This window comes from Wolffia australiana, chromosome 16 (assembly GCF_029677425.1).
Source record: "Wolffia australiana isolate 7733 chromosome 16, ASM2967742v1".
NCBI lineage: Eukaryota > Viridiplantae > Streptophyta > Magnoliopsida > Alismatales > Araceae > Wolffia > Wolffia australiana.
Window position 1 is genome coordinate 11,882,371 of NC_135850.1, and position 27,924 is coordinate 11,910,294.

General features: G+C 44.4%; 3 protein-coding genes across 3 annotated transcripts; 2 read left to right on the forward strand and 1 right to left on the reverse strand.

Annotated features, from left to right (window-relative positions):
- The first annotated feature begins 893 nt into the window (after window positions 1–893).
- LOC144713797 (LRR receptor kinase BAK1) lies at window positions 894–10,365 on the forward strand. The gene is made up of 12 exons (XM_078588488.1): window positions 894–1,101; window positions 1,224–1,493; window positions 2,115–2,247; window positions 2,340–2,411; window positions 4,227–4,370; window positions 5,425–5,496; window positions 5,583–5,654; window positions 5,741–5,853; window positions 5,960–6,094; window positions 6,538–6,879; window positions 7,942–8,336; window positions 9,786–10,365. The coding sequence occupies exons 2-12, from the start codon at window positions 1,400–1,402 to the stop codon at window positions 10,095–10,097; spliced, it is 1,884 nt and encodes a 627-aa protein (XP_078444614.1). The 5' UTR covers window positions 894–1,101; window positions 1,224–1,399; the 3' UTR covers window positions 10,098–10,365.
- Window positions 10,366–21,247: 10,882 nt separating this feature from the next.
- Window positions 21,248–26,138, reverse strand: LOC144713936 (LRR receptor kinase BAK1-like). Its single transcript, XM_078588680.1, has 10 exons — window positions 26,050–26,138; window positions 25,652–25,934; window positions 24,883–24,999; window positions 24,719–24,790; window positions 23,782–23,925; window positions 22,727–22,798; window positions 22,569–22,640; window positions 22,370–22,482; window positions 22,129–22,263; window positions 21,248–21,685 (listed from the first exon to the last, which is right to left on the reverse strand). The coding sequence occupies exons 3-10, from the start codon at window positions 24,981–24,983 to the stop codon at window positions 21,315–21,317; spliced, it is 1,080 nt and encodes a 359-aa protein (XP_078444806.1). The 5' UTR covers window positions 24,984–24,999; window positions 25,652–25,934; window positions 26,050–26,138; the 3' UTR covers window positions 21,248–21,314.
- Window positions 26,139–26,495: 357 nt separating this feature from the next.
- Window positions 26,496–27,151, forward strand: LOC144713937 (large ribosomal subunit protein uL15x). The gene has a single exon (XM_078588681.1). The coding sequence runs from the start codon at window positions 26,562–26,564 to the stop codon at window positions 27,006–27,008; it is 447 nt and encodes a 148-aa protein (XP_078444807.1). The 5' UTR covers window positions 26,496–26,561; the 3' UTR covers window positions 27,009–27,151.
- The last annotated feature ends 773 nt before the right edge of the window (window positions 27,152–27,924 follow it).

Below are 27,924 nucleotides of genomic sequence, written 5' to 3' on the forward strand. Positions count from 1 at the left end.
TCATGTGCCATTACATTCTACTCATGGCTAATTACAACATAGAAATACTGGAATTAATTTCAGTAATATTAAATTTTTATGTCTGTAAAGTTTGTCTAACCTTTTAATCCATCACTAGATATTAAAATACTAAATTAATGGTTAAATTCCAGATATCTATAAATTGAAAATTCATATTTCTTAATTTAATTACCTTTTTAGAATTATCTAAGGCATCAAGATATTCTAACTTAGATTTTGAAATACCACCGCCCTCATTTTAATATTCGAATGATTTTAAATTTCACTCACCATTTAGTTAAGAATTATGATATTATTTGCAAGCTCAGACGGATGGTGGAAACCTATATAATGTCTAGAATTATGAATGATGGGATAAATTATTTGTCCTGTAAATTAATTCGAGGATATTTCTATTATTAGAACCCCCACCCAGAACGACACTTACAAATAAAAAATTAGAATTTCAATGGCATTAAAGTCTAAACTGCTTTTAGAAGAAATAAATAAAAAATCCTACCTTCTCCATTACGCCGTCACGTGCGAGGCCACAAGGCGGCATTGTGTGGGTGCGTTGATCAGATCACAATGTTCACACGTGCCAAACGAGATAGAACGCGTCGAGATAAAGTCCTCTGCCGGTACGGTTACCGCTCCGTTTTAAAAATAATATCAGCAAGGATGAAAATTCTTGGAGGAAGGTAAGCGGGACATATGCTCACCGGCGGAGGACCCGATCCCTTTCAGAAGGAAGCGTGGCGTATATAACTTTGCAATGGCAGCAAACGCTGACCATTGACTATAATAAACTGTGGGCCCGGAAGAGACTAGTAGTTTGACCGTTGACTACTACTTAATAAGCAGGCCCTCTCTCTCCTCCGTTTAAATCCTGCTCATTCTCTCTCTACATTCTCTCTCTTCGCCGCGTTCAATCCTGCTGCTTCTCTCTCTATATTCTCTCTCTCTATCTCTCTCCTCCGCATTCAATCCTGCGGCTTCTCTCTCTACATTCTCTCTCTATCTCTCTATGAAACTGAGTCTTCGGAGATCGAAGAAGCTGTGACGGATTTGGGGGAAGACGAAGGTTTGTGGAGGGAAGAGGTTCGGAAGATAATCTCGCATTGTGAATTTTTTTTGGTTTTTTTTTGTTTTTTGCTGAATGATTTTGCTCCGATCTTTGGGTTTGTTTCCTGACGAGGTGTGAATTTGGTTGATGTTTGCAGAAAACGGTGTTTTTTATTTGAAGGCGGAGAGATTGGATTGTTGGCGTTTTCTGGGGTGGGGAAATTAGGGTTTCGTGGTCGTTGTGATCTGCGGGGAGTGAATCTGGACCAGTTTTGATGGATCTTAACGGGCTGGTGTCGTAAGGATCGGAGGTTTGGTCTGGGGATTTGCAGGAATGGCGCGGTCGCGGATGCAGGTCATTGCGTCTTGGGTCGTTTGGGCGATCCTGTTCTTTCGGCCTGTCTCTAGGGTTTTCGCCAACTTGGAAGGTGATTTCACAAATTAAATGTTGAAACTTTAATTTTAGGAGCTACAGCTCCCCTTGAGCTATCAGTAGGCCTTTCGTTTGCTTCCTGAAGTATATGATATGCTTCTAATTGTAGTTTCTCACGATGGTTTTACTGTTGTTCTAAATTGTCCTCTCTCAAATCTTCTTGTGGGTGTGCTGGAGACCAATTTCCTTGCTCTTTGTTGCTCATGAACTTCTCTCTGTCTCCTACACGCTGGAGGAGAAGCTAACAGTTCATTTTTTTTGTTCTCTATCAATGATTCGTCACTTCAATGGGGAAATGCACATCGATGATTTATTCTTTCCTTTTGACACTCGGTGTATAACTTGTTGGAGTGTAAAATTACAGCCCTGATTAAAGACTTTCTCTCTTTTATTACTAATTGGTAACCTTGAATTTACAGTTTTTCCTTTTTCATAATATTTAAAGTATTAGAGTCTATTCTGAAAGTAGTTGTAACCTTCTCTTTTTATTGAGATCTTCTTGTTCATTTTTCAAACCACGCGAAACTCGCAAGAAAAATTCGAACACTTTTGAGTTTAAGTGAATTCGACCGACTGCTAATGTCTTTTTTATTGTACTTTTCTCTCTGAATAATAGGTGATGCACTGCACAGTCTACGGACCAATTTAATGGATCCTAAAAAGGTGCTTCAAAGTTGGGATCCGACACTCGTGAATCCTTGCACTTGGTTTCATGTCACCTGCAACGCTGAGAATAGTGTTACCAGAGTGTAAGTTGTGTTTTTATCTCTTCTGAAAAATATACTAGCGTCGAATATTCCAGTTTAATTAGTTCATGCTAATATTATTCCCCTTTGTGCAGTGACCTCGGAGGTAGTGGACTGTCTGGGACTTTGGTGCCACAACTTGGGTTACTGAAGAATTTAGAATACCTGTGAGCATTATTACTTGCAGCCTTAACATTTTCATTTAGTGCGATCTCTGGTTTTGTTCTAAAGGATCTTGAAGAAACAAATATTTCAATGTAGTTTTCAAGCTTTTCTTAGCTTTCACTTGTCGACTATTACCGTTATCTGGGTCTCTCAAAAATAAATTACCATTATCTGGAAAAAATAGTCTTAATCAAAGGTCATGAATAATTTCATGTTGACCGACCTATTTGCTTTCCGAGTAATGTCTATTTGCTCTCGGAATTTTTGATAAGATTATTTTGGTTACGTTCCATACCTGGAAAAATTTTGGGGCGTTGCTGCCTTATTTTTTCTTCGAAAACTGGCCCCTTGACATTCAGTATCTGACATAACTTCTTTTAGTTGCACGTTGTGGACAAAAGTTTGTACATAGTTTTTGTCGTCCGCTCTCTTTGATTGGGCAAAGATGGTTCTATGTGCCAAAATATTTTGAAGAAGAATGGTGCCAAATTTGATGCGGATTTAGTCTCATTTTATCTTAGTCTCAGTCAGTTATATTGATTTTGATTCCAGTCCTAGCATGTTGGAATTATCTGGATTTATGATTCTTTTCCAGATTCCAATTTTCCTGCCATTGAATCAGAACTTTTGACTCGCTGATGAACATTCATGAAGAGATTGAAATTGTCTTTTTCTCTGATAAGTTCTATTCGAAGAAATATCAAAGGAAGAATAGAAAAAGGGCGGGTCAACAGTACGTTGACCAGTCGATATGACTAAGCTTCTGTGTTCACCGCCCTATAAATAAAGGGGTCGACAGTCAGGTACGCATCTGGACTTTCTTGTAACGCACGCCGGGTTCCGCATCGGCAAGGCCAGAGCGGGAGAGACTCGCCGTCGACCGCCTGGAGTGGGAGGAGCTCTTCCCATCGGATGAGACGCCCGATCGTCGAGAAGGAACTCCGCCTGGAGTGGGAGGAGTCGTCTCGATCTTACTCGTTACCATATAGTGTATACCGGACAATTTACAATTTCGGAACTCTAGTATTCTTGGCATATATCGTGATTGAAATTCGAGTTCAGATACGTTCGCGTTGAACCTATCAACTGGTATCAGAGCCAGAGATCTCCGGATTCAAGAATTCAGATTGGAAGCTAACGGAATCAAGATTCAGATCCGTCGTCAATACCGAGCTCAAGATTCAAGAGGCATCAAGATTGGAATTCAAGAATTAAAGAAATTATCAAGCAAGACTCGAAGCCAGATTGAAGTGACCGGAAATTCAAATATCCAAGGCTTCCGGAGAATCCTTGGCCATCGTATTCAAGAAAATTCAATATCAGGAGGCCACTTCGAGGCGACTGCTCAAGAGGTCGATATCGACCACCAGTCTTACACCTTCCGTTCTCGTAAATGGAAGATATGTCCGACAAAGGAAAGGCAAAATGTGAAGATATCCCTGTGCCAGCTGAAATCTTAGCTGGAATTTTACAACAGCTGAAAGCGATGAACTCAAAATTGGAGATACCATCATCTACATCTACAAAAAGACCAACGGATCAGCCCAGGCAGGGCAGGGTCCAAACGTTACAAGATCCGCCAACAGACCAGAAGCTTAGTCATATCGCCTGGTCAACGTACTGTTGACCCGCCCTTTTTCTATTCTTCCTTTGATATTTCTTCGAATAGAACTTATCATTCTCAGCGACATTGGCGTTGCTATTCCGAGTGACATAATTTTTATCTTGGGAATGACATAATTTTTTCTTTGTTAGCCATCTCTGGCTTTTACGACTAGTATGAAACTTTGATAATTGACTTTTCCTATCCTTGACAGGGAACTTTACAGTAACGAAATAAGTGGCACGATTCCACCTGAACTTGGGAACTTGACGAACTTAATTAGCTTGGACATCTACTTAAACAAGCTTACTGGTGAAATACCTGAAACCTTGGGAAATCTTAAGAAACTGCGTTTCCTGTAAGTTCTGTATTCATTTCCCATGAGCTACTTTTGGCTCTTTAATATAGTTCTGGGTCATGATGAACATTGTTAAAGTTATTATATCAAATCGATGTCTAATGTTTTAGTTGACAATGTTATGCTCTCTTTGAACCTCCAATTTTCCTGTGGAACTCTAAATACACGTAGTGTTCGCCTTTCAATATTCTTCCTGATATCCAATACCCGGGAAAATCAAGGTGATTTCTTCTTTTCTTCTTGAAGAATAAATCAGTACGATTTCGAACGACTGTGTCAGATATCAGACAGAGATTTGGTATTTGCCCGATATCAGATATCAGGATGGACACTGAAGGGCCTGGGACAGTGGTAGATGACGGTACCAGATATTGGCTTCCAACATCTGTATATCGATAGACGATATCTGTACCAAGATCTGAGATCCGGATATTGGATTTTTTTCGTGAGAAGCCTGTCCAATATGAAAACTTTTGAGAAAAAAGTTGCACATATTGTTTTGTCTGAACATAATACCGCATAGAAACCTTGTCACCACTGAATACCTTCCACATTGACTGTATGTAAATGCATATTTGACTAATATCTTGGGTGGTCAAAGTCTTCCCCTTTTGTATGTCCTCGGTCATATGGCATTTTAACTTAATTGTATTCCTAATTATGTAGGTTATAACTTAATTTTGTTCGCAATTTGGGCGTTTCACATTATACTTAGCATAACGTAAGAAAAAAATATTGAAAAAATATTTAAGATATTTAGCTGGATATCTGAAAATCTGATATCTGCAACCGATATCCATCCCTCAGGCAAATGCGGATGCTGATATCAGAATAGATATTGATACGGATGCCAATATTGTAGCAACAAACATCTGATATCCAGATATCAGTCTAGGCAGATTTCGGATTTCCCCCTTCTGATATCTGGTTCAGCATCGGCCTTGATATTGATTTCGGCATCAGGGCAGCTGAACACTGAATCCAAACATACTTGAAATAATCGGCTAGACCTACTTCTATGACAATGACAGAAAATTTGCGTTATTAATTTCAGACGTCTTAACAACAACAGCTTGACCGGTCCAATTCCTGTGTCGCTGACCAACATATCTACTTTGCAAGTCTTGTAAGTCACCAGCGTATTAATTCCAGTGTTCTTTCATTCTAGTCGATGTCTTTATTCTTGAACTGCGATTCTTATGGCTTACTTAGGGATCTATCCAACAATAACTTAACTGGGGAAGTGCCCTCCAATGGTTCCTTCTCAATGTTCACCCCAATCAGGTTTCTTGGCCTTTGACTTCACTGCTTGACTCTACTTTTCACGTTTTGTTGTGTGTGGTTTCTAATGTCCGAGTTTCCTTTTGTAGCTTCAACAACAATCCTCTACTCTGTGGTCCCGGCACTGCAAAACCCTGCCCTGGGTCACCTCCATTTTCCCCGCCTCCTCCATTTTTACCACAGAATACGCCTCCTTCTCCCGGTAATAGTTTCGTGTATTCTCTTTTTTGTATTATTTTTTTAAAGTCTCTGCCCTTTTTCTCCTTCTGGTTTCCTGACTTCTGTATATGTATATCTTGCCAAGGCAGAAACTAGCACCTCTAGCACTGGCGCCATAGCTGGTGGTGTGGCCGCAGGTGCTGCTCTGCTTTTCGCTGCTCCTGCCATTGGGTTTGCATGGTGGCGACGTCGGAAGCCACAAGAGCACTTCTTTGACGTTCCAGGTATGTAGCTTATTATGTCCATCCAAGCGGGTCAGCATGTCCTGACAACACTGATGCGGTATATTGACGACTGGTTGACAATTTGTCGATGATCTCATCAACATCAATCTACTTCAACTTCAATGTTGACTTTAACCATTTAGGAGTGCCCGCCATTGTCAACCCTCAAAAAATATCAACATCATTGTCAATGAGGCAATAGTAGTTGACGCCTGCCTCTGTCTAGTTGGGTCATCCCATTAATGGCGATGTTGACATGATGTTGATGCAACATTGATGCTGTCGTCAACTGTCAACTGTAGCCCATCAATGGCGTTGTCATTGTCAAGTACCAATAATTGTCGTCTACTAGGGTTGTTGAATGTGGCGATGACATTGACGGGTGCTTCACCCTATCAGCAATGGTTGGCTCTCTGTTAACAGTTTTCTTTTGTTTGGAAAAGCTGAGGAGGACCCGGAGGTGCACCTTGGCCAGCTCAAGAGGTTTTCCCTGAGAGAGCTGCAAGTGGCCACAGATAGCTTCAGTAATAAAAACATACTGGGCCGAGGAGGGTTTGGGAAAGTCTACAAGGGCAGGCTTGCAGACGGGTCTCTTGTGGCGGTGAAGCGGCTCAAGGAGGAGAGAACACCGGGTGGTGAGCTCCAGTTCCAAACGGAGGTGGAGATGATCAGTATGGCTGTCCATCGCAACCTCCTCCGTCTTCGTGGGTTCTGCATGACCCCCACAGAGCGGCTCCTCGTCTATCCTTACATGGCCAATGGGAGCGTTGCGTCCAGATTAAGAGGTACTTTATCTGTTCTGTTTGATTTTTAATGTCGAATTTCTCACTCGTGAGTGGCATCTGTCGCCTCCTAAGAAGATTTCTGCTTTAGCATCAAGATATTTTACCCTCCACAATAAAGGGAGTTACCCTGAAGCCACTCCATGTGGAAAATGCTTTATATTTAGGTCTGAAGTTTTTCATTCGGGATTAATTTGTGGGATCCTAGGTGTCAGCGGTGTCTCATGTTTGGACCTCGTCAATCACAAAGCATCTTCATCGATAGTAACTTCATGTCCTTAACATAAATTTCTGTCATCTGGTCAAAATTAAGAGGATTATGCGGGTGCCCTCATTTTCACATGGATATCATTAAGGATGGCCGATGAGGGCTATGACGAATCATCATCCACCTGTCATCTTTTATCGTTCAAATGTAGAGATGACAAGGAAGACTTGTCATCTTCATCTATAGCCATTGTCAAATGATGATTTTATCATCATCATTATCATTTTGACGAAATGCAGAAGAGAGGGAAGATTAAGACTCGTTGTCATTCCCTCGTCCTCATAGGGGATGGTAAATACGGCTGTGTGCAACTTGAAAGGGAGAGAGTCCTTCTCTTAACGTTCGTCATCTGATCATCAGCGTCATCATCATCAACCGAATGGTGATAAGACATGATGATGATGACAACTCATCATCGTCATCAGGGAGGGCAAACTTTTGGAAGCTTCCATTCTGTTACAATCCCCAATTCCTTTCAGAAGTATTTTGGTAATTTTTTCTGTTGTGTAAGTTCCTTCAAATACTTGTAGCCTCCCCTATGGAGGACAGTCAGTGACTCAGTTAAACACGGGCTTGGGGGTCCTCCGAGGTGGTTCAGGCATCAGTCTACCATTCGATCTTTTCTCCTACTGTTCTCTCTCCTGTGAGATTTCCCTTCTTCAATGGACACCTACCAGAGTTCTCTATCTCATTCCTAGAAATGAGTACCTGTTCATAAATCCTTAGTTTTCTTGCCTGATCTGGATTTTGACAATTTTGACTTGTATCTCATCTTCCTCGCATTGAACTGGATGCAGAACGGCCTCCTAATGAGCCACCGCTTGATTGGGGGACAAGAAAGAGGATCGCCCTTGGGTCAGCAAGGGGGCTTTCGTACTTACACGATCACTGCGATCCGAAGATCATTCATAGGGACGTGAAGGCGGCCAATATCTTGCTAGATGAGGAGTTTGAAGCTGTGGTTGGAGACTTTGGCCTAGCCAAGCTCATGGACTACAAGGACACCCATGTCACCACCGCTGTTCGTGGCACTATTGGTCACATCGCCCCGGAGTACCTCTCGACGGGCAAGTCCTCGGAGAAGACTGATGTCTTCGGCTATGGCATCATGCTTCTGGAACTCATCACTGGCCAGAGGGCCTTCGACCTGGCCCGCCTTGCCAACGACGACGATGTTATGCTTCTTGACTGGGTATGCATTTCCCTTTTTCACTTCTTTATCTGCCATTGAAAGGGTTTTGTTCTAGGTCGTCATCATTGTTTCGGGCCTTATATTTACCACATGCTCTTAGAAATAGTCCGCAAATCAAGTAAAGTTGCCGCTAAACAAGAAAGTGATCATGATGTTGAATCTCAGCTTAGGATTTTGAGTTAAAGGCCATGAACATTATTGGTGCTGCATTATCAACATCATCATCATCTTCCGCAAGGGCATCTCCATTGTCATTATCATTGTTATAAACTTAATTACCATCATCTTATAGGCCATCAACGTTTCATCATTATCATTTTCGGAATTTTAATCATCATCATCATCATCATCGTTCTAATGAAGGCAGCCATCATCATCATCATTGTCATCATCATCAGTGGACCTATTATGCACGAATAAAGATGTGGACATGGTGGTGCAAGGATGATAATGACTTGATGATTACTGACTGATGTAGTCCGTAAGTCAATTAAAGTTGCCGTTAAACAAGAAACTGATCATGATGTTGAATCTCAGCTTGTAGGCCATCAACGTTATCAACAACATCATCATCTTCCTTTAGCACATCATCATCTTATAGATCATCAACGTTTCATCATTATCATTATCAGAATTTTAATCATCATCATCATCGTTCTAATGAAGGCTGCCATCATCATCATCATCACTGGACCTATTATGCATGAATAAAGATGTGTAAGGCCGTGTACATTACTGGTGCAACATCATCATCATCATCTTCCTCAAGCGTATCTCCATTGTCATTATTATCATTGTTAAAACCTCAACCATTGTCAGAGTTTCATTATCATGATCATCATCGTCGTTGTAATGAAGGCCATCATCATCATCGCTCTAATGAAGGTAGCCCTCATCATCATCATCGTTCTAATGAAGGTAGCCATCATCATCATCATCATCGTTCTAATGAAGGTAGCCATCATCATCATCATCATTGTTCTAATGAAGGTCGCCATCATCATCGTCATCATCAGTGTTCTGATGAAGGTAGCCATCATCATCGTCATCATCAGTGTTCTGATGAAGGTAGCCATCATCATCGTCATCATCATCGTTCTAATGAAGGTAGCCATCATCATCGTCATCATCATCATCGTCGTCGTCGTCGTCGTTGTCGTCATCATCATCATCATCATTGTCATCATTGTCATCATTGGACCTATTATATGAATAAAGATCTGGACGTATCACTAGTATCAGCACACTAGCGTGCTGGATGCCATTAGAGCTCCAAAGTTAAGCGTGCTTGGGCGAGAGCAGTACCAGGATGGGTGACCGCCTGGGAAGTCCTCGTTGATGACCACAGCATGGGCATGTGATCACATCATGATATGATGATTACTGAGTGATGTAGCCGGATGGATGATGCGATCTAACAAAAGCGTGCATGTGGATGGGGAACGACAGGTAAAGGGGCTGCTCAAGGAGAAGAAGCTGGACATGCTCGTGGACCCGGACCTGCACAACTACATGGAAGCTGAGGTCGAGCAGCTGATCCAGGTGGCGCTGCTCTGCACCCAGAGCTCGCCCCTCGAGCGGCCGAAGATGTCCGAGGTCGTGCGAATGCTCGAGGGCGACGGCCTTGCCGAGCGCTGGGAGGAGTGGCAGAGGATCGAGGTCGGCCGCCAGGACCTCGACCTCACCCCCACCCGTCACTCTGACTGGATCGTTGACTCCACCGACAACCTGCACGCCGTCGAGCTCTCCGGCCCCAGGTGACCTTTGTTTCTCTCTCTACCGTTTTCTCTCTCTACCATTTTCTCTCTCATCATTAGAGGTTTTGTGCATATGAATTTCCTATTGGGAGTGTATTTATTGTTGGAGCCACAGCCGGTTCCGTCGGCTCTGCGCCGATTTTAATTTTTCTCCCTGTTAGAAGCTCTGGGCTGAGCTGTTCTTGCCCAAACCCATCTTCTGGACACTGAAATAATTTATTTTCTTATTATTCTGTTTAGAAGCATTTACTATAAATGGATTTGGGCAGTGAGATTTACCTTCCCAGTTATTTTTATCTTTTTTCTGATCTTGGAGCCATCTAAAATTAATGAGAACTAATTAGAAACACATTGTTGAAATAAAAAAGCTTAAAAGCTGTGTCATCAAGAAGCTTGCTTGAGAAGTCTGAATGAGCACAAGTTATAATGAACTAGTGAGATAGATTGGTTAAACCCATTTTTCATTGAGACAAAAATTGCTCTATTGTTCTTCGATGTGCTCTAAAATAAAATTTTGGGTCTAGGCAAAAGAAATCTGCCCACTGATTCTCTGGTATTTGGGCCAATAAAAGGGAATGTAATTGAGAAAACACAGATAGAGAGAAAATATGAAGATTGATCAATACTTTTATAGGTCACTGCATAAAAGACTCCCCTAGATTCAGTAACAGGGAGCTAATATTCTCACAGGCCTCTATGGTGATCGTGGAGTGCTATAACAGTCTTAGTCCCAATTTTTCAAAAGGCATATAATATTACCTAAAGTTAGGTCCTCTCTCTCTCTCTCTCTGGTCTTAGTCTGGTAAGTTGACAAGTCAACATCAAAGTCAAAGCACAATACACAATAAAAATTGACATGAACTCATACAAGAATAATACATTAAACAAAGAAGGAATAAAGTCCATCTTGAAAAATATTTACCATTACAAGGGGTTCCACTACACCTGGCCTTCACAAGATGATACTTCCGACCCTGCCATGCCTCCATTCAGTCATCTCATTGCATCCAGCACGTCATCAATTAAGCCTCACTAAGCTGCTTTAACCTAGAAATTCAGATAAACTATCAAAAATAATCACAAAATAATCATGATTCATATCACAAAATGAGAAAAAGATATTCAAAAAAATTCAATAATAAAACTATAAAAATTAATCACAAAATTTTATTATTTGCCCTTGTCCACATCATCATCATCGTTGTATTAGTCATAAACCTTATACATGAAAAATATCTATGATTATGAAGACCAACACAAGCTTATGTGTATGCAGCATTTCAAATATCTATGATTATGGGTTTGGATTCTGCATGTAGTCTTCCTCTTTTAAAAGTGACCATCCCTCATCCTACCCAAAAGATGCTCTTGTGGAGTACTCGAGGTGGAACCAGAGAAGAACTGCCTTCCAAATTACAATTAGTCGTGGATATTTTCTATAGCTAACTTCACAGCACCATTTGAGTGTGCCATCATGAAGACTAACACAAGCTTCATTTAAGTAGCCATACACCTAATCTCTTCTAGATATTTGGATTGCACCTATGCTAATTGTATGGGGATCCATTTATGTAATCATTAGTTTTGAGTGATTAGCTTTAATAATCCATTGGTTTGTTGAAGTTGAAGAGGTGGTTAATTTTTTAACCAATTGCACATCAGTGTAGATAATAAGAAAATTTTGAAAATTTTCATCCTAGATTATAAATTCAAGCCTCTTTCCACAATGGGGATCATGGGCATCAACTTCAAGTGATATTAATAGTCTCTGATGTTGTCTGTCATTGTATCGTACACACTGTCATGTGACCATGTCATTTATTTCTCATTGGCACTCCTGGGAAACTAGGAGAAACATTGTACAATACATGACTTGAAGACTTGAATGCATCTAATTAAATCTGGTGAATCCTGAAAGGATGTTGTGTCATGTGACTGTGAAGTGATGTTATTAGCATCACAAAAACCTTCTATAAATTGTCTTAAAATGTCACACTATTCAGTCATGATGGAATATCTTAGTTTCTTTATATTAATTTAAAACACTTTCTATGTTGTCTATTGCATTTCTCCAATCACATGCATTTTCAATGATTTCAGAAGTGTTATACTTGACAGGGAAAACTTCCATGATAAATTCTGATATTTCATGCCCAAGTCATAGAGCAAAATACAACAGAGGTCAGCGCTCCCTGTCAGATTTCCCAGTCAGCACTCTGCTTTTTTAGTCATCCATTGAGGAACCCCACTGTACTCATCAGCAGTCATCAACAAATTAGAAACTTGTAATGAAAAGTGAGTAGAAATAAATGATAGATCTAAATTGGATTACCATATATGTGTTAAGGAGCTTGAACGGTCAAGACTAGATGGTTATTTAAAGTTCAGGCCATCATAACATGGGCGTCGGGCCAGGTTGGCTTGAAGCCTAGTCATTTTGGGCCTCTTATTCTCTTATTTTATTACAATCCATCTTTTCACCTCTTGACCTAGCCTAAGTTAGAATCATTCGAATATTAAAATGAGGGCGGTGGTATTTCAAAGTCTAAGTTAGAATATCTTGATGTCTTCGATAATTCTAAAAAGGTAATTAAATTCAGAAATATGAATTACCAATTTATAGATATATGGAATTTAGCCACTAACAATTTAGACAAACTTTACAGAAAAATAAAAATTTAATATTGCTGAAATTAATTCCAATATTTCTATGTTGTAATTAGCCAAATAATTTAGTGCTTTTAAGTAGAATTTAATGGCACATGAACATCAATAAGTGGATAAGAGGAAGAATATTATTATGAAATAGCAAGGTGATGTGAAACGACGACGACGACCGGGATCGATCGGCGCGTTTCACGTCACAGGGTTATGATGCGAATGTATGGGATGTAAGCCGAATGATGAGAAAATACGAATGAGCAGATAAGGACTTGACGGATAGCGACGTCGGCCGTACCGATCAATGAGAGACGAGTGATCCTAAGATCAAACTCCCAATGACCCGCTGGACCTACTAGACGTCTACTAAGTGAGGGGCATCTAACAGCCCTAGAGCGTTCGGCGTCCAAGTCGGATGACAGTCCGTCTACCACAAGAATCCCTACGCTCGACAAGGTGGCTAGTCCTATCCGATGATGTTCGAGAATATCACGGTAGCGGACGCGATAGGGGAAGACGAGACTGTCGAAGATAATAATACTGGAGTTTATAGAGGGGAGACTGACCTTTGTATCGCTTAGTCCAAGGTGTCCAAGTCGTCGGCGAATGCTTAGTGTCGGGTCGTGCGGGCGAGTGTCGTTGGCGAGACAAAACCGGGTGCGGGCGGTGCGATCGTAACTACCAGAGAGCTAAGTCCACGGGTGGCGTGCAACAAAAAGTCGGGCAGAGGCGCACAAAGCGCGCGCTTGGCTGGCGCCGCGGCGTAGTCGTGTGGCGGGCAAGACAGCGAACCAAATATCGTGGGAATAGTCGTGGGGTGGGGCAGAAAACCAAGTGTCGGTTATGGCGTAGAGGTGGGAATCAAGAAATCAAGAAAGATGAGGCGAAGGGGAGAGCGAAGGGGAATCAAGGAGATATGGTGAGATCAAGAAATCAAGAAATCATGAAATCAAGAATTCAAGAAATCAAGAAATCAAGAAATCAAGGGAAAGAAAGTGGGCGATCAAGAAAGACAAGAGGATGCAGTTGGGAATCAAGAAGCGATGGGGAAAGGAGGGTGGGCGATCAAGAAAGGCAAGGCAGGCGGTTGGGAATCAAGCGATGGGAGAAAGGAGGGTAGGCAATCAAGAAAGGCAAGGCAGGCGGTTGGGAATCAAGCGATGGGGAAAGGGGTGGGCGATCAAGAAAGGCAAGAGGAGGTGGTTGGGAATCAAGAAGCGATGGGGAAAGGAGGGTGGGCGATCAAGAAAGGCAAGGCAGGCGGTTGGGAATCAAGAAACAATGGGGAAAGGGGGTGGGCGATCAAGAAAGGCAAGAGGAGGTGGTTGGGAATCAAGCGATGGGGAAAGGAGGGTGGGCGATCAAGAAAGGCAAGGCAGGCGTTGGGAATCAAGCGATGGGGAAAGGGCGATCAAGAAAGGCAAGGCAGGCGGTTGGGAATCAAGCGATGGGGAAAGGGGTGGGCGATCAAGAAAGGCAAGGCAGGCGGTTGGGAATCAAGAAACGATGGGGAAAGGAGGGTGGCGATCAAGAAAGGCAAGGCAGGCGGTTGGGAATCAAGCGATGGGAAAGGAGGAAAGAGGGAAATTCAAGAAATGTGGGAGGGTGTTCAAGAACGGTGGTGGGGTGGATCAGACGAAGAGAAGGGGTATGGATCAGGAATGGTGGAAGGGTGGAAAAAAGGTACCAAGAAATGGCTTTCTTGAACTGTAACAACCAAGAACCCTCCAAGAAAGAGGAGTTCTTGATGGATCTGGGTGTGCTCCTCGGCGGAGCAGATTTCCCAGGTTGATGGCGTGTCGCGGCGCTTCTTGAATCTCCCAAGACCCCGGAGTAATCTCGGCGAAGGCCTCTTCGATTCTTGATGGCGGCGACTTCTTGAAACTCTTTCCTCACACGGAGTGATCTCGGCGGCGGCTTTAACACGTCTCCTCGGGTGATCTCGATGGGAGGCGTGGGCTCTACCGCGGAGTGATCTCGGCGTGGGGTGGGGCTAGCCAAACCCCTACACTACTCTCTCGATGGGGAGGCGAATTGTGAATAAACTTTTCAACAATGACTCCAAGGTGTTCCTTGGGCATGCCATCCCCTTATATAGTGAGGATGGGTGCCAAGTGAGCGTGGGAGAGGGCGAACCGTCGCGAGGCGTGGTTCGGCCTCCCTTACAAATTAAAATACAAACATAAAAGTAAAAATGGCGAGGGCGGGGCCCAACAACATTGGCCCAGTCCACGAATCAAAAATACAAACACACATGAAAATGAGCATAAGTAAAAAGATAAAAGTTCTTACGGTACTTAAACCCAGGTTATGACGTCGGCGTGAGCTGCTCGGCGTGGCTGACGACATCCCGTCGCGTCATCCTCGAGATGGTTCTTCGTCATCGTGGCGTCGTCCTCGAGATGGTCCTCCATCACAAGGGTTGATATAATAGTAATATGATGATATATACTAGGGTGAGTGTATGACAATTTGAATACAAAGATGATTTAATAACTATTAGTTTAATTCTTTAGTAACCCGCGAGGGATTCACATATAAACTTTACAGACATAAGGATGAAATACTGGTTGATTAATTCTAGTATTTCTACGTTGTACTCAGCCATTAGCTGATTAGAGGAAGAACATTATTATTAATGGGCACGGATTCATATACTACTAACAGAGAAAATCCACGTCACTGTATAACAAATTTCCATTCAAAGATGGTTAACTTTTAATCAAGTTTTTTAATAACCAGTGATGGATTTAAGTGACGGATTTACAGGTCACACAAACTTTGCAGACATAAGAATGCAATATTGCTGAGATTAATTCCAGTATTTCCACGGTGTAATTAGCCATAAGTAGAACGTAATGGCATATGAACATAAGTATGCTGATTAGACGAAGAGTATTATTATGAAAGAGCAGGGATTGAAATATTGATACTTACAAACTTGCAGATGTGGTTAAAGATAAAATTTACATGATGATATTTACTATGATGACTGTATAACAAATTTCAATTCAAAGATTGAATTAACTATACATTTTTTATTTCAATAAGCAGTGATGGATCTACGAGGCAGATTTACAAGGTCAAACAAACTCTAAAGACATAAGAATGTGTTAGTGATAGACTATCCCTCATGGGCTAATGGGCCCTATTCTATAAGCCCATTAGCCCTATTATCCTCTCTCCCTCTTAGGGTACATATACCCTTACATGTACTCTGTTCAAGTTATGTCATTATCTTCTTCTTCTCTTCCCCAACATGGTATCAGAGCTCCTTCCCTAGGGTTTGACATCGCCCACATATAGTCGCCGTGCACGCACAGCAGCCGCAGCCGCAGCACTGCCGTAGCAGCGCCGTAGCAGCACCATGCCGTTCACCGAGACCGACTTCCTGGAGAAGCCACTGTCCTACAAGGTGGCTCATCCACTTCCGTCGGTCCCGGAGACGACACTCTTACGGGGCCCGAATCTACTCCCGTGGATGCGCTTCGTCGAGACCACCTTGGAGGCGTGCCACCTCTTCAAGCATTGCACTGAAGACCCCCTTACCGTCGACCACCCACATTATGCAGCGTGGGACGTTGAGGGCCAATTCATCCTCGGCTGAATGTATGCGTACACCTTGGCTCCAGATTTCCGCGACCGTCTTCCGCATCAGAAAACGGTGAAAGGCTTCTAGGATCAAGTGCGCTCCTTCTGTGGCAGGGAAAGCGACTGGTGGCGTCTTTATTCCATTGCAAGTCAGGCCAGCAATCTCAGTCAGGGGTTGTTGACGATCTCTGAATATGCACTTGCCCACAAGAAGATGTGGGATGAAGTGGATTACTACCAACCGCCCGACGATCCGACGTCCAAGACGTTCCAGAATGTGCTTCTTCTGCGGATCATGGGCTTCCTCAGTGGCCTGAACCGCGAGTATGATGACGTACGTCGTCGTGCCTTGCACCGCAAGGAAGGTCCTCCTGCCCTTGAGGAGTTGGTGAAGGAGCTTCAAGAAGAGGAAAGCCACTTCCTCCTCCATGGGACTCCCTCCTCCGGCCCCCCGGGTGAGTCGACGCACTACTTTCTGCCCTCTCTTCAGGCGGCAAGGCACCGTCGATCCTCCCTACGCCCACCTCCGCCACTCCTCCAGCTGGGAAGACGATTTGCTCGTATTGCGGCAAACCGGGCCACGGGAAGAACAAGTGCAAGAAGCGCCTGAATGACTGGCGAAAGAAGAAAGAGGCCGCAGAAGGCAAGGCCATGGTGGCCCATTCTGATTCCTCCTCCGCCAGCCCCTCCGCAGTGACCATGGACCAGCTTCAGGCAGATTTGGCCCACCTCCGTGACCAGATGGCTGCCTTGCAGAATCCGTCCACGGCCTACTTCGGCGGCTTTGGTGCGTCTTCCACTCCTTCATCTTCAGATGCATGGTACTGTGGCCACACGGCCTTCCACTCACCTGTCGTCTCCGATACGACTTAGGTCCTTGACTCGGGGGCTACCAAACACATGACCCCAAGCAATGCCCAGTTTGTATCATATGAGCGGCATCGTGGTGGCCGCACTGTCCTCACGGCCGGGGGTGGACGTCTCCGTGTGGCCGGAATCGGGGCAGTCTATGTGGACGGCCTTGGTGTGGTCCACAACGTTCTCCATGTCCCTGACCTGCGGGCCGTGCTTATGTCTCCGCAGCGCTTAGTTGATGCTATCTCCTGCTCCTTCCACCTACAACCTGACGGCATGTTTCTGTCTGACAAGGTGGGCCGGACTACACCGATTAGGCGGGAGAATGGACTGCTGATGCTGGACGATGGAGGCCACTCCCAGTGCTTCATGGTGCACCATACTCTTCTCTCGGTGGCTGAGCAGCGTCGGAGACGCCTTCTGATGGAGCATTAGCGACTTGGACACCCACCTTTCTCCACTTTACAGCGTCTTTTTCCCTCGTGTTCGGGTGTGGACCTTAAGACTATGATTTGTGAACCTTGTGAGTTAGCCAAGCACCGCAGATCCTCCTTTGCTTCATCCTCGTCTCACACATCGACCCCACTGTTCTGAGTCCACAGTGATGTTTGGGGGCCGGCCCCGCAGATCAGTCTGAAAGGGCACCGCTACTTTCTACTCTTTGTGGATGAAGCTACCCACTATACGTGGGTCTACCTCCTAACTGCGAAGTCGGAGATTGCGCAGAATGTTCGACACTTTTGCGCCATGGTACAGTTTGGTCGAGGCATCTAGCGTTTTCGTTCCGACAATGCCGGGACTTCTTCAACGCTGACCTCACCTCCTTCTTTGCCGACCGGGCATCCTCCACGAGTCCTCTTGTGTACGCCGAGCAGAATGGCATGGCTGAGCGTCGCATCGGCTATGTTACCTCGGCAGCGCGAACATTGCTGTTGGACTCCAAGCGCCGGGCGTTATTGGGAGAGGCGGTTTTGAGTACTCACCTCGTTACCGTATCCCCACCCCACTCCTGAGTTCTCCAGCCCCTTGGACCGGATGACTGGCATTCCGAATGCTTCTTTGCGGACGGGACTCTTGCCTCGTATCTTCGATGCACCACCTCGTCCATGATACTTCTCCCACACGCACGAAGTTTGATGCACGCGCACTCCGGTGTGTGTTTGTGGGCTACTCTTCCCTCCAAAAAGGGTACCGGTGCTATCATCCGCCTTCTCAATGGTTCTTCATCTCGGCAAACGTCACCTTTGCCAAGCATGAACCCTATTTTGGGGACTACTCTACCTCATCACGCCTTCCGCTGGATGAGGCTCCCTCGGCCCCCCCCTTGGGACCAAGTCCGATCGTGGAGTCCACCACTCCTCCACCCTCCTCACTTCGGATCTTTCTCCCTTGATTCCTCTTCCTCACTTCCTCCTGCGGGGTCCTTGGACGTGTTCTCTACCTCTTCTTCGTTACCTGCCCTTCCCCCTTCGGCAGCTCTCCCTCTCCCATTGGTCTCCGTTCCTCCTTCCAGCCCCCCATCCTTGTCAAACCCCGGTGCGTCACCCTCCTCCTCTCTCGGTGACCAACCCTCGTCACCCCCCCCTCCCGGTCTACCCTCGCCCTCCGGTGAGTCTCCTGCGACTCCCGGTGTGCGTCTCTGCTCCTCCCGGAGTCCCCATTGCTTCCGCTCCTTCTCCTGTCGATGGTGACGATCGGTTGGGGTGGCCTATTGCTCTCTGGAAGGGGTCCGTCAGTGCACTAAGGCCCCCCTCTATCCTCTCTCTCATTACCTCTCCTTTGACCGGCTGAGTCCTCCCTACCGGTTGTTCCTCACCCGCATCGAGTCGGATCTCGTTCCTTGACGCTTAGCCGATGCTATCGCTTATCCCCATTGGAAAGCGGCGAGGGACGAGGAGATGCAGTCTCTCCTCAAGAACCACACGTGGGACGTCGTTCCACTACCTCCGGGCAAGAGGGTAGTGGACTGCAAGTGGATTCATGCCAAGAAGCATCATGCGGATGGTACTCTCGAACGCCTCAAGTCTCGGCTTGTGGCTCGGGGGTTCACTCAGACCTATGGCGTGGACTACTTGAGGCGTTCTCTCCGTGGCGAAGATGGAGACTGTCCGGCTTCTTCGGCGCTTGCAGCGCACTTCCACTGGGCCATCCGCCAGTTCGGCGTCAAACGCCTTCTTGCACGGTGACTTGACGGAGGTGTACATGCAGCACCCCCCGGGCTACTCACTCGGCCCCCCCGGTCACGTGTGCCGACTGCAGAAGTCCCTCTATGGACTCAAGCAGTCCCCGCGCATGTGGTTTGGGAGGTTCTCCTCTGTTCTGAAGACTGAAGGGTACACTCAGAGCAATGGAGATGCCTCTCTCTTCTTCCGTCACCGCCCGACCAGTGTCTCCATTCTTGCCGTGTCGTCGGCGACATCCTTATCACGGGATCTGATGCTGCGAAGCTGTCCGCCTCAGCACTGCCTTGGCTAAGGAGTTTGAGATCAAGGCCCTCGGCCTTCTTCGCTACTTCCTTGGCCTTGAGGTAGCCTACTCCCCGTGGGATCTTCGTCTCGCAGCAGAAATACGCCATCGACTTACGCACGCAGCGGGGATGACCGATTGTGCGCCGGTGAGCACTCCCATTGATCCCAAGCGTGAAGTTGGGCAAAGGGAGGATTCGCGGCAATTCCCACCGGTATCAGCAGCTGGTGGGAAGCTCCTCTGACGCACACTCGGCCCGACATCGCCTTCGCCCGTCAACCTGCTCGGTCGGTTTATGCACTCCCACGGAGATTCACCATCAAGCCACCCACGGGTCCTTGCGTACTGAAGGGCTGCCACAGAAAGGGCCTGCTCTTCCCTGCAACACTGACGGACGGTGAAAGTCTACACTGATGCTGACTTTGCCGGCTCCGTTGTAGATCATCGGTCTACCACGGGCTCTTGCCGCGTTGTTTTTGGCGGTCTCATCAGCTAAAAAGTAGCAAGCAGGACAAAGTCTCGCTCTAGCGCGGCCGAGTACGCGCGCACTGGCCGATGGGGCCTCACGAGGGCGATGGATCGACGGCATCCTTCACGATCTTCGCGTGGAGTATGCTGGCCCGATTCACTTCTTCTGCGACAACAAGTCGACGATCGCGTTGGCCAAGAACCCTGGACAACAGGGCCGCATCAAGCAAATGGAGCGCAACTGCTACTTCATCAAGGAGCGAGTTGACGAAGGGATCTTTGACCTGGACTTTGATGCATTCGCCGAACAGGCAGCGAACGTCCTTACCAAGGGACTCTCCCGCCCTCTTCTTCAACGTGCCGTCTCCAAGCTCGGTATGGAAGATATCCATACTTCGCTTGCGAGGGGGTGTTAGTGATAGACTATCCCTCATGGGCTAATGGGCCCTATTCTATAAGCCCATTAGCCCTATTATCCTCTCTCCCTCTTAGGGTACATATACCCTTACATGTACTATGTTCAAGTTATGTCATTATCTTCTTCTTCTCTTCCCCAACAGAATGCAATACTGCTGAGATTAATTCCAGTATTTACAGATGACGAACGTTAAGAGAAGGACTCTCTCCCTTTCAAGTTGCACACAGCCGTATTTACCATCCCCTATGAGGACGAGGGAATGACAACGAGTCTTAATCTTCCCTCTCTTCTGCATTTCGTCAAAATGATAATGATGATGATAAAATCATCATTTGACAATGGCTATAGATGAAGATGACAAGTCTTCCTTGTCATCTCTACATTTGAACGATAAAAGATGACAGGTGGATGATGATTCGTCATAGCCCTCATCGGCCATCCTTAATGATATCCATGTGAAAATGAGGGCACCCGCATAATCCTCTTAATTTTGACCAGATGACAGAAATTTATGTTAAGGACATGAAGTTACTATCGATGAAGATGCTTTGTGATTGACGAGGTCCAAACATGAGACACCGCTGACACCTAGGATCCCACAAATTAATCCCGAATGAAAAACTTCAGACCTAAATATAAAGCATTTTCCACATGGAGTGGCTTCAGGTAACTCCTTTATTGTGGAGGGTAAAATATCTTGATGCTAAAGCAGAAATCTTCTTAGGAGGCGACAGATGCCACTCACGAGTGAGAAATTCGACATTAAAAATCAAACAGAACAGATAAAGTACCTCTTAATCTGGACGCAACGCTCCCATTGGCCATGTAAGGATAGACGAGGAGCCGCTCTGTGGGGGTCATGCAGAACCCACGAAGACGGAGGAGGTTGCGATGGACAGCCATACTGATCATCTCCACCTCCGTTTGGAACTGGAGCTCACCACCCGGTGTTCTCTCCTCCTTGAGCCGCTTCACCGCCACAAGAGACCCGTCTGCAAGCCTGCCCTTGTAGACTTTCCCAAACCCTCCTCGGCCCAGTATGTTTTTATTACTGAAGCTATCTGTGGCCACTTGCAGCTCTCTCAGGGAAAACCTCTTGAGCTGGCCAAGGTGCACCTCCGGGTCCTCCTCAGCTTTTCCAAACAAAAGAAAACTGTTAACAGAGAGCCAACCATTGCTGATAGGGTGAAGCACCCGTCAATGTCATCGCCACATTCAACAACCCTAGTAGACGACAATTATTGGTACTTGACGATGACAACGCCATTGATGGGCTACAGTTGACAGTTGACGACAGCATCAATGTTGCATCAACATCATGTCAACATCGCCATTAATGGGATGACCCAACTAGACAGAGGCAGGCGTCAACTACTATTGCCTCATTGACAATGATGTTGATATTTTTTGAGGGTTGACAATGGCGGGCACTCCTAAATGGTTAAAGTCAACATTGAAGTTGAAGTAGATTGATGTTGATGAGATCATCGACAAATTGTCAACCAGTCGTCAATATACCGCATCACTGTTGTCAGGACATGCTGACCCGCTTGGATGGACATAATAAGCTACATACCTGGAACGTCAAAGAAGTGCTCTTGTGGCTTCCGACGTCGCCACCATGCAAACCCAATAGCAGGAGCAGCGAAAAGCAGAGCAGCACCTGCGGCCACACCACCAGCTATGGCGCCAGTGCTAGAGGTGCTAGTTTCTGCCTTGGCAAGATATACATATACAGAAGTCAGGAAACCAGAAGGAGAAAAAGGGCAGAGACTTTAAAAAAATAATACAAAAAAGAGAATACACGAAACTATTACCGGGAGAAGGAGGCGTATTCTGTGGTAAAAATGGAGGAGGCGGGGAAAATGGAGGTGACCCAGGGCAGGGTTTTGCAGTGCCGGGACCACAGAGTAGAGGATTGTTGTTGAAGCTACAAAAGGAAACTCGGACATTAGAAACCACACACAACAAAACGTGAAAAGTAGAGTCAAGCAGTGAAGTCAAAGGCCAAGAAACCTGATTGGGGTGAACATTGAGAAGGAACCATTGGAGGGCACTTCCCCAGTTAAGTTATTGTTGGATAGATCCCTAAGTAAGCCATAAGAATCGCAGTTCAAGAATAAAGACATCGACTAGAATGAAAGAACACTGGAAATAATACGCTGGTGACTTACAAGACTTGCAAAGTAGATATGTTGGTCAGCGACACAGGAATTGGACCGGTCAAGCTGTTGTTGTTAAGACGTCTGAAATTAATAACGCAAATTTTCTGTCATTGTCATAGAAGTAGGTCTAGCCGATTATTTCAAGTATGTTTGGATTCAGTGTTCAGCTGCCCTGATGCGAAATCAATATCAAGGCGATGCTGAACCAGATATCAGAAGGGGAAATCCGAAATCTGCCTAGACTGATATCTGGATATCAGATGTTTGTTGCTACAATATTGGCATCCGTATCAATATCTATTCTGATATCAGCATCCGCATTTGCCTGAGGGATGGATATCGGTTGCAGATATCAGATTTTCAGATATCCAGCTAAATATCTTAAATATTTTTTCAATATTTTTTTCTTACGTTATGCTAAGTATAATGTGAAACGCCCAAATTGCGAACAAAATTAAGTTATAACCTACATAATTAGGAATACAATTAAGTTAAAATGCCATATGACCGAGGACATACAAAAGGGGAAGACTTTGACCACCCAAGATATTAGTCAAATATGCATTTACATACAGTCAATGTGGAAGGTATTCAGTGGTGACAAGGTTTCTATGCGGTATTATGTTCAGACAAAACAATATGTGCAACTTTTTTCTCAAAAGTTTTCGTATTGGACAGGCTTCTCACGAAAAAAATCCAATATCCGGATCTCAGATCTTGGTACAGATATCGTCTATCGATATACAGATGTTGGAAGCCAATATCTGGTACCGTCATCTACCACTGTCCCAGGCCCTTCAGTGTCCATCCTGATATCTGATATCGGGCAAATACCAAATCTCTGTCTGATATCTGACACAGTCGTTCGAAATCGTACTGATTTATTCTTCAAGAAGAAAAGAAGAAATCACCTTGATTTTCCCGGGTATTGGATATCAGGAAGAATATTGTATTTAGAGTTCAAAGAGATCGATTTGATATAATAACTTTAACAATGTTCATCATGACCCAGAACTATATTAAAGAGCCAAAAGTAGCTCATGGGAAATGAATACAGAACTTACAGGAAACGCAGTTTCTTAAGATTTCCCAAGGTTTCAGGTATTTCACCAGTAAGCTTGTTTAAGTAGATGTCCAAGCTAATTAAGTTCGTCAAGTTCCCAAGTTCAGGTGGAATCGTGCCACTTATTTCGTTACTGTAAAGTTCCCTGTCAAGGATAGGAAAAGTCAATTATCAAAGTTTCATACTAGTCGTAAAAGCCAGAGATGGCTAACAAAGAAAAAATTATGTCATTCCCAAGATAAAAATTATGTCACTCGGAATAGCAACGCCAATGTCGCTGAGAAAAAAAACGATTTCAATCTCTTCATGAATGTTCATCAGCGACTCAAAAGTTCTGATTCAACGGCAGGAAAATTGGAATCTGGAAAAGAATCATAAATCCAGATAATTCCAACATGCTAGGACTGGAATCAAGATCAATATGACTGACCGAAACTAAGATAAAATGAAACTAAATCCCATTCTTCTTCAAAATATTTTGGCACATAGAACCAACTTTGCCCAATCAAAGAGAGCGGATGACAGAATCTATGTACAAACTTTTGTCCACAACGTGCAACTAAAAGAAGTTATGTCAGATACTGAATGTCAAGGGGCCAGTTTTCGAAGAAAAAATAAGGCAGCAACGCCCCAAAATTTTTCCAGATATGGAACGTAACCAAAATAATCTTATCAAAAATTCCGAGAGCAAATAGACATTACTCGGAAAGCAAATAGGTGGGTCAACATGAAATTATTCATGACCTTTGATTAAGACTATTTTTTCCAGATAATGGTAATTTATTTTTGAGAGACCCAGATAACGGTGATAGTCGACAAGTGAAAGCTAAGAAAAGCTTGAAAACTACATTGAAATATTTGTTTCTTCAAGATCCTTTGGACCAAAACCAGAGATCGCACTAAATGAAAATGTTGAGACTGCAAGTAATAATGCTCACAGGTATTCTAAATTCTTCAGTAACCCAAGTTGTGGTACCAAAGTCCCAGACAGTCCACTACCTCCGAGGTCACTGAACAAAATGGAATAATATTAGCGTGAACTAATTTAACTGAAATATTCAACGCTAGTATATTCTTCGGAAGAGATAAAAACACAACTTACACTCTGGTAACACTATTCTCGGAGTTGCAGGTGACATGAAACCAAGTGCAAGGATTCACGAGTGTCGGATCCCAACTTTGAAGCACCTTTTTAGGATCCATTAAATTGATCCGTAGACTGTGCAGTGCATCACCAATTATTCAGAGAGAAAAGTACAATAAAAAGACATTAGCAGTCGGTCGAATTCACTTAAACTCAAAAGTGTTCAAAATTTTTTTGCGAGTTTTGCATGGTTTGTAAAATGAACAAGACGATTTCAATAAAAAGAGAAGGTTACAACTACTTCCAGAATAGACTATAATACTTAAAATATTATGAAAAAGGGGGAAAAAAACTATAAATTCAATGTTACCCATTAGTAATTAAAGAGAGAAAGTCTTTAATCAAGGGTGAAATTTTACACTCCAACAAGTTATACACTCCAACGAGTGTCAAAAGGAAACAAATAAATCATCGATGTGCATTTCCCCTTTGAAGTGACGAATCATTGATAGAGAACAAAAGAGATGAACTGTTAGCTTCTCCTCCAGCGTGAAGGAGGCAGAGAGAAGCTCATGCGCAACAAAAAGCGAAGGAATTGGCCTCCAGCACACCCAAGAGAAGATTTGAGAGAGGACAATTTTGGAACAACAGTAAAACAATCGAGAGAAACTACAATTAGAAGCATATCATATAATTCAGGAAGCAAACGAGAGGCCTCCGTTAGCTCATGGAGAGTTAGTTGTAGCTCCTAAAATTAAAGTTTCAAACAATTAATTTGTGAAATCACCTTCCAAGTTGGCGAAAAGCCGAAAACCCTAGAGACAGGCCGAAAGAACAGGATCGCCCAAACGACCCAAGCCGCGATGACCTGCATCCGCGACCGCGCCATTCCCGCAAATCCCCCGACCAAACCTTCAATCGTTACAACACCAGGCCGCTAAGAAAGATCCATCAAAACTGGTCCAGATTCGCACCCTAGCGGAGCACCACGACCACGAAACCCTAATTTCTCCACCCCAGAAAACGCCAGCAATCCAATCTCTCCGATTTCAAATCCAAAACACCGTTTTCTGCAAACATCAACCAAATTCACACCTCGTGAGGAAACAAACCCAAAGATCGGAGCAAAATCCTTGAGCAAACAACAAAAAAAAAAAATTAAAAAAGCGATTTTATCATCCGAACCTCTTCGCTCCACAAACCTTCGTCTTCCCCCAAATCCGTCACAGCTTCTCTAATCTCCGAAGACTCGGTTTCATAGAGAGATAGAGAGAATGTAGAGAAGCCGCAGGATTGAATGCGGAAGAGAGAGATAGAGAGAGAGAAGCCGCAGGATTGAATGCGGAAGAGAGAGATAGAGAGAGAGAGAGCAGCAGCAGGATTGAACGCGGCGAAGAGAGAGAATGTAGAGAGAGAAGGAGCAGGGTCCTTAAACTAATAGTTATTAAATCCCTCTTTTTTAAAAAAAAAAGTTATTAAATCCGTATTAGCTCCGCTCCACCCTAAATTAAATGATCTTTGTATTCAAATTGTCATACAGGCAATTAAACAATTAAACAAAGCCAAAAAAAAAAAACCCTAGCCCGCTCCCCCTATATAAACTCCTCCACGATATATGTATCCCCTCTTCTCTTCTAGGGCAAACACAGATCAGATCGATCGTCTTCTTCCCCGAGCGGCGCCGCGGAGCAGCGAAGATGACGACCCGCTTCAAGAAGAACAGGAAGAAGAGAGGGCACGTCAGCGCCGGCCATGGCCGCGTCGGCAAGCACCGCAAGCATCCCGGCGGAAGAGGTAACGCCGGAGGTCTGCACCATCACCGTATTCTCTTCGACAAGTACCATCCCGGCTACTTCGGCAAGGTCGGGATGCGCTACTTCCACAAGCTCAGGAACAAGTTCTTCTGCCCCACCGTCAATGTCGAGCATCTCTGGTCTCTCGTCCCCGAAGACGTCAAGGCCAAGGCCAAGAGCGACGGATCTTCCGCCCCTCTCGTCGATGTCACCCATTTTGGGTATTTCAAGGTTCTCGGGAAGGGGGCTTTGCCGGTCTCGCAGCCGATTGTGGTCAAGGCCAAGCTGATCTCGAAGAACGCCGAGAAGAAGATCAAGGAGGCCGGGGGAGCTGTCGTTCTTACTGCTTGAAATTGGTAAGTTTTCTTCTTTTCTTTTCTTTTCTTTCTGGGGTTTCTTTTTTCTTCGATGAGGAACTTGGGTTTTTTTTTTCCTGGAGTTATTGATCATGAGAACCGGACTTATATTATAGTCTTTTGAATTTCTTTGTTACATCATCTTTGAGTAAATTTGAGTAAATTTTTGAGTAATTTACATCATCGTGGATTGCTTTGATGAGAGCCCCAGGCTTCAACGACTTCAATGCTCCCGTGTGTCTGCGTTTTGGAGATATTTGAGCAACACTGAAGAAACTCAAAACAATTGCAACTCTTAAGGGAGCAGAGTAAATTCATTTTTTGGAGTAAATTCAGTTTGAATCAGAGAGCAACTTCAAGCATTCTGAGATTTTTTTTTTTGCAAAGCGGAGGAATGGTACTTACACAATCTCAGTGTACCGCATTCTCCATGCCGGAAAGCCTAAATGGCACCTTGCTGGGGCAAACACCAGAAGAAGCTCCGGTTCTGGTCCATCACGACCTTTGAGAAAATAAGAAATTATCAGTTGTTATAACATTAAGTGAGTTGATGGAAAAAGGAAACGACAAAAAGAAATGGAATACTGACTCACCCACTCGTCTCAAAGCATCAGAAATATCGGATTCTGAGGGGGTCAGCGATTCAGTTTCTCTCAATAGATCGTCGCCTTCTAGGTAAGGTATTTCGAGCAGATGATGAGTAGACAAAACTTCTTTCCCATCGGCGTAAGACAACTTCCAGAGACATCTTATTATGATGAGGAGAATGCAACCGAGATGAGTATTCTATGCACAAATGAAACAAGTTCAAACATTTGGTTTAAATTAAGACCTACCCAGGAAAGCGACGCTGAATCGAGCCACTTCTTCAGGCTGGATTCGGATCTCTTCAAAACGCCTAAAAATGACAG

Coding starts and splice junctions, on each gene's coding strand:
- LOC144713797 (XM_078588488.1), top strand. CDS start 1,400: ATGGCGCGGTCGCGGATGCAGGTCATTGCGTCTTGGGTCGTTTGGGCG. Junction 2,248..2,339: donor GAGAATAGTGTTACCAGAGT/GTAAGTTGTGTT, acceptor CCCTTTGTGCAG/TGACCTCGGAGGTAGTGGAC. Junction 6,880..7,941: donor CGTTGCGTCCAGATTAAGAG/GTACTTTATCTG, acceptor AACTGGATGCAG/AACGGCCTCCTAATGAGCCA.
- LOC144713936 (XM_078588680.1), bottom strand. CDS start 24,983: ATGGATCCTAAAAAGGTGCTTCAAAGTTGGGATCCGACACTCGTGAAT. Junction 24,791..24,882: donor GAGAATAGTGTTACCAGAGT/GTAAGTTGTGTT, acceptor CATTTTGTTCAG/TGACCTCGGAGGTAGTGGAC. Junction 22,483..22,568: donor TCAATGTTCACCCCAATCAG/GTTTCTTGGCCT, acceptor TTCCTTTTGTAG/CTTCAACAACAATCCTCTAC.
- LOC144713937 (XM_078588681.1), top strand. CDS start 26,562: ATGACGACCCGCTTCAAGAAGAACAGGAAGAAGAGAGGGCACGTCAGC.